Source organism: Erigeron canadensis, chromosome 8 (genome assembly GCF_010389155.1).
Source record: "Erigeron canadensis isolate Cc75 chromosome 8, C_canadensis_v1, whole genome shotgun sequence".
In the NCBI taxonomy this organism is placed as follows: Eukaryota; Viridiplantae; Streptophyta; class Magnoliopsida; order Asterales; family Asteraceae; genus Erigeron; species Erigeron canadensis.
Genome location: NC_057768.1, coordinates 992,446 through 1,002,472, shown reverse-complemented (window position 1 = coordinate 1,002,472; position 10,027 = coordinate 992,446). Strand labels below are relative to the sequence as shown.

Below are 10,027 nucleotides of genomic sequence, written 5' to 3'. Positions count from 1 at the left end.
CATACATTTAAGTTATAAAAACTTATAATTTTGATAATATACGGTTCTAAGTGTTATACTCTGCACGTTGTATTACAATAATCATAGGTTTGTCACTGTCATTATTAGCTAAGACATATTGATGAAATTGTTTGTCGTATGCATTTCACAAGGCACATGTTATGATAATTTCTCTATTATAGAACTTTTTGAAAGCAATTGTACTTGTAATATGATATTATTATGAAAGATAATTAAGAATTAAAATATAAACATGTGATCATATACTTGATATTCAAGTATATGTAATTGATCATGATGCGGACCCATAATACACATAGGTTTATTTTCAATCACATGTCATATGATAATTAGATAACAATTAGGATTGTTATCATATTCTTTGATAACAATTAGGACTCTTGATTTGAATGACAATTGTAACTTTAAACATTAATACGCAAAACTAAAATATAAAAAGGAGAGAATTATGTACCTTTTTGATTGAGAGATATAATGAATCTTGAATGGAGTACATATTTTTATTAGTGATTTAGATTAGATTTAGTATTCAAGTAACCTTCCCTTGTAAATCGTGCTTTGTTCTGTGATCGTGTCATGTTCTGTGATTCCTATTGTGTTTAGGATAAGGATGTTGTATATCGTCATCTGTTATTATGTTTGGGATATGTATATAGAGCTCAAATTGTGTTTATATTAAATATTAAGCTAAACATTAATATTTATAATTTATAAAAATCTAATCTAATGTTTGTTAATAAGTCATTAGGTTTTGTAATAATATTTTGTAGACAATATTTAATATGTTGAAATTTTTTTAACTAGTTAAACGATTGTAAATTTTAAAAAATTCTCTCAAGTTAATGATTAAAAATAAATTTAAATTAAGTATTCAGGGCTAAAAAGTGTAAATTATTGATGAAAACAAAAAAAGTGTAAATTAATAAGACTTTTTTCTACAAAATAATATAAATACTATTATAACAATATATTTGGATAATGATTATTAGGAATTTTAATTTATAGTTAATCTAAATGATGACATTAGCGGAAGTTAATTTGATGAAATTGAGCAATTTGATTAGTTAATAAGTCATTAATTTACTAATAACAATAATGACTATTATAATTATAATCCGATTACAATTATTAATAACAACAATATTACAATTAGTTTGATTACAATTAGCTATTTTTTTTTATTAAATAGACATTATGCAATAAAATATTAATTATATTTAAATTGGTTTAAAGTGTAAATTGATGATGAAAAACAAAAAAGTGTAAATAAATTATTTTAAATTGGTTTAAAGTGTAAATTGATGATGAAAAAATAAAAAGTGTAAATTGATTATTTTAAATAGGGTTAAAGTGTAATTGGTGATAGACTAACCAAAAAGTGTAAATTAATTTAGACATGTGTTGATTTAATTAATTTTAAGAAATTGAGGGTTGTAATTGGTCAACTGAGGTTAGATCAGTTGCCTTATAATATATATTAAGATTCTTTAAAGTTACTTACATCTATACTCCTTTATATTAATTACCACTCCCCCCATTTTTAGAAATAGTTACATACGAAATTACTAAATTACCCTTAATAAATACCTACTGTGGAAAGAGTTTTTATAAAATATCAAATTTGTCCTTAATGAATTAATTTAACCTTTAGACCTTTATTTTAATAAGTAACACTTTAAGCCCTTATCTATAAAAATTTACAATAGCACATGTAAATCAACTTACACCACTTGATACCGCCACCACTAGCAATAGTACCACCACCGACACCACTAGACCGTCTTCTCTACCACCGACGCCGTATTACGTGGATATAATGCTCGTTACAATTAAGATAAACTTCTTTATATTCTTTTAAGTTACACCAACATAGTTTAGAAAAATAATAATGGAATTAAACAAGGTAAAGATTCGAAGTTTCGAACATGAGAAAATTGTTTAATGGATAGTAATTGATATTGGACAAAAGAAAATATATCAAAATCTATATTTATTGTTCTTTTTATTTTAGAAAATTCAGTATTTTTTTCAATATCTTTAAACTACCCTTATATAACCCTAACAAATATATTTAAAATGGTTAATTTTTACACCTTATTAATTTTTTCATCTAATCCTTGACTTATAACTAGAATGATAACCACAGTTATATGATTCATCGTCGCATCTCATGAAAGTAACGTAAACAACCTGTATTACTGTTACGACATCTCACACGTTATAAGTCGTTGCCGCAACAACGCGCGGACATCCTTTTAGTAAGAATATATTTAAGCAAAATATTGAACGTGCAATGATGATAATTAATTCTACACTATTTTAATTTTTTAGACTTTTAATACATCAAAATAAAATTTTTACGTGTTTTCACCGTTTCTAATTTTGAGGCTACATGTCTGTTTGGTAGAGGGCTTTTAGGGGCTTTTAGGAGCTTAAAAGCGCGAGCTTTTAAAAAGAAGCTTCATTTATTACGGTAACCTTGTTTTGATATGCATTTTAATTTAAAAGCCCCAGCCCAAAAAAGCTCATAAAAGCCCCGAAAGGTCTTTAAAATAAAAGCTGGTGGAAGAAGTGTTGAAATAGAAGCCCCAACCCGTAGCCCCATTTCTAGGCTCCAGGTCCAAGCCCCTGACCACAGCCCAACTCCAAGCTTTTGTGACAAACATACCCGTGTGTATTAAATTGATACATTAAAAAATATATTACTCGTATCAAATATTATATCTCATCTACGAGTAAATAAATATAAATACTTATACTTATCAATAAAACATAAACAAATCCCATATTAAGATGACACCAAATATATACTTTCCATATTTGTATAAGTAGGTGTAGTTTTTTTGTCCGTAATACTGTAATTTACTTTACATTTGTTTACCCACTGTCCACATTATCCATTCCTTTAACCTCCCCCTTTTCTAAACACGAAACGCACGTTTCCCCTCTCACACATAAATTCTCATCTTGATTTTATTGGTTGGCCCTCGATAACTGCCCTTGTCTTACTCCTTATTTCTTTTCTTTAAAGAAAAAACTTTAATCACACTCTTTCCTACACATTATGTATGTATATGTATATATCTACGTCTATATAACATAATAAATAAGAATAATAATAATGTCATAGTTGTTTGATCATGTCTTTATCAAGAAAATACTAGTACTACTTTACATTTTCTTGAAAATCTTTTGCATGTCATTTTCTTGATTCGGGTCACATTCATTTGATTATTTTTACAACTTTTTAACCCAAATTCTCATCTGGGTATCATTATTTTTTCCATTTAATGTACACCCTTTTCATGGTTATGAAAAAAGCTCAATTCTTGATAGTGAAAGGCTTTTTGGCTCTTTTTCAAGAAACTTGCTTTTTGTGATTCTGTTTGACTTGTTGAATCTTTTTTTGACTAAAAGTGTTTTTTAGTGGATATTTTGTCTTTTGAAGAAAAAATATGGGGTTAGGAATAGGCATTGATTCTAAAAAAATAGGAAATTTGAGTGTAGATAAAATAGAGGATAATAAGAAAAATGAAGATGAGATTGAAGTAACAGGGTGTTGGATTAAGTTCAGGTTCTTGGGAAGATGTATATCCACAAGGTCTAAAGTTGAGAGTACTAATTGTATTAGTAGCATCCCATATGGTAAATCTTTTAACCATTTTGCTTTTGCCCACTTTGATGATTTGCTTATTATTTATCTCTATTTTAGCTCCACTTTTGTGATCATGTCCCATTTGTGTCATTTCTTTTGTGGTTATATAAGTGTTTGAATAAATATGTGTAAACTGAAAAGGGTTTCCCTATTCGGGTTACTCCGTTAGAACAAGTCTTTGACTTAGATATACACGGCCTCTTACGAGGACATTAGTTTGCCTAACCAATAAGCCGCCTTGGAGGCGATTATAAAATTGTTTGATTGTTTTAGTATAAAATCATAAGTTTAAGAGCTATCCCAAAAATAAGTTTATAAACAATTTGTTTAGCTCATCTCCTCTTAGAATATTTATATGTTTTTAAATGGTGAAATATAGTTTAGGTTCTTAGAATGGTAAATATGTATTCAAGTTAATTCCTTTGCGCATTTTTCTGAATCCATTTTCATTGTAATTGTATCCCATTTGCGTATGTCAATCTTATGCATTCAATGGTTTCTGTTTTGAAATAAAGTTATCGTTCTTAAATGGTAAATGTTAAGTAAAATGATTTATTTTTCCAAATTAAGGTGAAAAGTTCTTATGATGGTGACTCTTTATTAAAATTGCTCTAATGAAGCGGATTGATGTTATCTCATTTCTGTATGTCAATTGTATCTGGCTTTCATTGATGTTAAAGTGCATGCTCATGTGTTGCTATGGTTAGCTAAACTGTTTTCAATATGATTATTGATTATATGTTAATGTCTAAAATAGTTATATACGGAAAAAAGTTGGAACTTAGTGACGTAAATTGTTTACATGGTTTGAAAAAGGATAACCTAGGCATGTTGGATCCTTTGCAAATTGTGAAATTTTAATGTAAGTAGAATGTGTTTGATAAGGTCATGCTACTAAGCTATGAAGGTAGTAGAATGATAAGCCACCGTTCCAACTTGACCTAATGATCATGTAGTGATAGTGAATAATGGATATGGGATTGCCTTAGATTCCAAATGTATATGAAATGAGAAATACATAGGAAATTTTGGTGTCGCTGGCAATGCAGTGATTACTTCATGTTTTTGATAATTTTTTTTAAGGGTTTCTGGTTTGTAGTAAATGCTCTAAGGAGGTCTTTGTATGTGTTTTTTCCAAGTGATTGTGGCCACATGCAGTGTGAAGATCAGATAATTAAACTTATAGATACTTAGCTTATCACATTTATCTTAATGCTTGGTTTTCTTATAAGCCTGTCTCTCCAAACATTTTTAATTTGACTATAAATAATCAGAATCAGGATACATATTTTGCCAAACAACCATAGCTGAATTAACAGATGACAATAGGATTCATTAAAATAATCCAATGTATTAGTTTTATTGCCTAATTCTTTCCCCTAATTTTGTGTCAATCAACTGAACCAGCAGAAAGTAAATCTACAAATGAGACTATTTTAGACCAACCTGTTGTTGCAACTGCTTCATCTGCAACCACTAGCAATGGGGAAAGCACCACGTCTACACCAAATGTGACAGACGAGCTAAAAATTTCATCACAGCTTCGAAAATTCAGTTTCAATGAACTTAAGTCGGCGACCAGGTGCTTTAGACAGGAGAGTCTCCTTGGTGAGGGTGGCTTTGGTTGCGTTTTTAAAGGATGGATTAACGAGAATGGTACTACGCCCGTAAAACCTGGCACTGGTCTATCTGTTGCGGTCAAGACCCTCAATCATGATGGAGCTCAGGGACACAAAGAATGGCTTGTATGGGCTGCTTTTATTTTTGGGCTTCTCGTAAATTGTTGTTAGATGTGTTTTTTGTGTTGATAGTGTTTCTTAATGTTGACATTGTGGCAGGCTGAAGTTAATTTTCTTGGTGATCTCTTGCATCCTAATTTGGTTAAGTTGATTGGTTACTGCATCGAGGATGACCAAAGATTGCTTGTCTATGAGTTCATGCCTCGAGGAAGTCTTGAAAATCATCTTTTTAGAAGTACGCAAATCTTTCATCCCATCCTTGAAATTGTATCATGTATCCAATCGGGTGCATTCAATAGGATGAATTTGTTGAAAATATTCCTGAATGCGCTTTTTTTTGTATCAGGATGTTCCTATAATTAACTTACATAATTTGGTCAGTGTACTTCGTAAATCATTACTAAAACCAATTGATTTTTCAAAGATGGTTTTCTAGGTAATGTTGACTGGACACCTTGTAAAATGCACGTGTGTCCGAATGATTTTTACAAAAGTTTTCAAATTTAGATGGTTTGATTACGATTTTCATTGAAGTTAGAAATAAAGTGAAAGTGTCTTTCCATTTGTTGAATGTGCCATTAAACTAATGGCTAAAGTTAGAAAACTGAAATGAAAGTACCTTGATGTATTGCAATTTGCCCTGAAATCAATCAAATATTTCAATGTTTAATAGAGAGTTCAAAGTTGATGGAACAAGAACCATGTTTACAGGGTCCTTGCCACTACCTTGGGCGACTAGAATAAAAATTGCTCTTGGCGCTGCAAAGGGTCTTGCTTTTCTTCATGAGGAAACTGAAAGACCTGTGATTTATCGAGACTTTAAGACTTCAAATATATTACTAGATCTGGTTCGTAGCTTTTGACCTTTATATTCATGATACTGATCTACAACATAATAACTCCTATCGTACTTGATATCATTCTTTCTTCAGGATTACAACGCCAGGCTGTCTGATTTTGGACTTGCTAAAGATGGCCCAGAAGGGGATAATACACACGTTTCTACTCGTGTGATGGGTACTCATGGCTATGCTGCGCCCGAGTATGTGATGACAGGTATATTCATTTACGCAATCGACATCAATTATGCTAACAGAATTACGTTTGTTTTGTGAACCTATTAGTTATTATAGAGGTGCCAGAATAGACAGGGAAGGTAACTGGTCAAATTGGGTAAACTCTAGTGTATGTGATGCGTGATACTTTGGATTGGCCTGCCTACACTTATTTGTGCATTTTGTCCTTTGTACCCATTTGACATGTTTATTAGTCAGTATTTGCCAATCTTTTCATTTTACTTAGAGTTGCAAAGTGGGCATGTTCCGTAACGGGGTAGAAACCACTTGGCTCAGATGCTTAATTTCATTTTACTTCGAAAAAATTTATCGCCACATAATCTAATTTTTGAACTTAAGCAATTTAAGAAGTATCATGTGTGCATTGAAAGTAAACTTTAGGCGACTTTTGAACCCATTTGACCCATTTCCCTTTTGGCTAATTTCTCTTCTATATGTTGACCCGAACTTGCCTCTTTAAGTTGTCAGATTAACATTTTCATTTCTAGTTTTCCCCATTTGACCACTAGAGATAAAATAGAAGCGGATTTGTGTCTCCATCCATATCTAACATATCTAATGATTTTCAGGGCACTTGACATCTAAGAGTGATGTGTATAGTTTTGGAGTGGTGCTACTTGAGATGATAACTGGGAGGAGATCAATAGACAAAACCCGACCTAAAGAGGAACAGAATCTTGTAGAATGGGCGAGACCATATCTAGGTGAGAGACGAAGATTATATCAGTTAATCGACCCCTTACTTGAAGGTCGATTCTCAGTAAAAGGTGCACAAAAGGCTGCTCAATTGGCTACTCTTTGTCTTAACCGTGACCCGAAAGCTAGACCTCTAATGAGTGAGGTTTATGAAGTTCTTCAACCGCTCGTAAACCTTAAAGATATGGCTTGTTCATCTCCATATTTCCAGGCACTGCATTTACAGGGTGAACGGGCCAGCACGAACCAGACAAGTAGAAATGGTGTGGGCTTAAGAGGCCCGCCAATGAGGAACTTCTCGGTTTCAAGGTGTCCGAATGTGTCTCCCCGTCATAATGATCAACCTTTTCAACGGTCTCCAAGACCTGTCAGATAACTATATGGTCACAGGGTGTGGGCTTGTGGCTTCGATGACTTTTCAGGTAGTAGTAGTTTGACTCAAATATAATTGCTGTAGAAACTGGTAAAATTCTTACTTTCAAGATGAGTAATGAATGAGCAAGGATTTGCAAAGTTTTCTTGCAATATGAACTAGTTTTATAGCTTTAGAGCTTTCGCCAATATGAACTAATTTTTGAAACACCCCATATGATAGGAGTAAACTGGGCAAAGTTTCATCCAAACAGCTTTCCTTTAGATGGGCATGAATGATATTTTATCGGTTGACAGTAAACATGCCTAAAAAACTAGTTTATTATCATGTTAACCAAAACCGGTTTCGGTTTGGAACCAACCGGTTTCTTCCAAAACCGGTTTTTGGCCGTTGCTAGTTGACAGTATAGGGATTATAAATATTTGTAAGGGTGAAGGATGTTTATGCCACCATGTCAAAAATCGGCATGATACGTAGATAATTATTTCTATCAGTTGATAAACCCACTATTGTTATGTTCTTATAAATGACATACACATTTTGGAAAAGGTATCATTACAATCGTGCTATTGTGATATCAAAATATGTAAGAAGAAACTTAATATATTATTAATAAATCTTATATATATAGTAATCCTAATCTTACATACGGCTATACATATCTACCAATAAATGGAACAGCTTTCCATAATGAATCATATATTTTCCTTAATAATATGGTTTTCAAGTATCTAGAGGGGCCATAATTATAGAAAAGAGTTGTTACTACGCCTAGTGAAAACGATGTTACGTGGATATGAATATTTATGAAAGGGTCGGTTTCCAATACTTAAAGAAGATGCGTTTTCACTTCCGTGCCCTCTTCCTCAATGGCCTTCCTCGCCTCATGTTATTTTACTTATTCACTCATTTTATACTAGATTTTAGACCCGTGTCCAACACTAAACACGAAACTCACGACATTATTAATATTGGATGCTTTGATAATTACAACTATGAGAATTATTATTACACAAAGTAACATTGAAATTGAAAAAAATATACCTTTTTAATTGAGAGATAACATGAATTATGTATAAAGTTCATATTGGTCCCCCAGTGTGAAATCTAGATCTATTTCCCACAAGGGCCATACTCGGTCTCCGGTGAATTCTGCGACCAGGCCCGCAGGTTTCATCATTCTTGCCTTAATCGCCTCTGGTAATTGTAGGAAAAAGTGTTCATATATAAATATATAATGTCACATTCGCTTCCGTTATCGATGTATACCCTTCGCAGAGAGATATTGAATATCTGTGCGTGTATTATTAGCGGGTCTTTGCTAGCTTTCACATTTTCCAGAGCGGGAAAACACAGATCTCTTGACGGGATTTGTGAATCTTCTGGATCTGTTCGCTTGGTGGTTGTTTAATTACTTTCTATTGTGGTGTACATATTGGGAATTTAGTCTCGCTATAGGGAATTGAAGTGAAGGAAAAGAAAAAGTTTTGGGTTTTTCTTTTTTGTGAAGTTTGTGTTGGTAGAGACTGGGCGTCCCGCGGATGGCGCCAATTGTTTGTACATCTGATTCAGTATGATGATTTAAGGTGTTTAGAATGGTTTGTTGGCGATTCCCAGTTGGTAGGAGTATTCCTCCTTTGTATGCCGATTAGTGTGTGTTATTGTTGCTTAGGGTTTTTCACCGTGATGTGTGTTCTTAGATGATTTAGGGGTTTCCCTCCTTTGATAGTGGTTTTCGTGGAGAAGAAGTCTCCCTACGCGTAATCTCCTTTTTCATCTTTAGTAACAATTTCCACTATTTAAGGAAACGATATGGTGATATCTCTTTTGTGCTTATCTTCTTTAACCCAGGCTGCGTTAAGCCTTGGGTGATTTCTTAGTCCGTAGCCTTCTTACGTATTACCCTAGGTTGGGATTAGCCTGTGTGGTAGCGGGTACATCATCAATGTGTGTTTTAATTTGTTTAAAGTTTTAAACAATGTTATCAATTTAGTTATTTGACTTAAAAATTTAACAAATAAAACAAATGATTTATCTATATAAATAAATAATTTTTTTTGGTAACTACAACATAATGTTTTAGTGATTAGGAATTCTTTTCTAAAGATAATTATCCAAAAGGGTTTTGCTAACTATAGTCTTCATGTCTATGGTTAAGTATTCTATATTTGTAATATTCTCCATTAAATATTATCATTATTAATTTTATAAAGAATATAACTTATTTAATTATAGTAGCCTATTAATTATTCGATATTAACTATCCTCCATTATAAAGCACTAGGATATAAATTGTGTAGACGGAAAATGCGAGATCATAAAAAACGAAAATTCACAGAATAAAACATTGCATTAAAACAAGAGAACAGAGCCAATCAAATAACATCTAGTTCCAAAAGATAAGTACCTACATTGTGTCGAATTATTTTCAAAGAAAAATAAAACTCAATCATAAAATAACGCTCCA

The 10,027-nt window shown here is 32.2% G+C and overlaps 1 protein-coding gene across 1 annotated transcript; it reads left to right on the top strand.

Moving 5' to 3' along the window:
* Positions 1-3,461: 3,461 nt before the first annotated feature.
* Positions 3,462-7,700, top strand: LOC122578233 (serine/threonine-protein kinase PBL34-like). Its single transcript, XM_043750143.1, has 6 exons — positions 3,462-3,666; positions 5,087-5,421; positions 5,515-5,650; positions 6,127-6,263; positions 6,348-6,471; positions 7,061-7,700. The coding sequence occupies exons 1-6, from the start codon at positions 3,477-3,479 to the stop codon at positions 7,561-7,563; spliced, it is 1,425 nt and encodes a 474-aa protein (XP_043606078.1). The 5' UTR covers positions 3,462-3,476; the 3' UTR covers positions 7,564-7,700.
* The last annotated feature ends 2,327 nt before the right edge of the window (positions 7,701-10,027 follow it).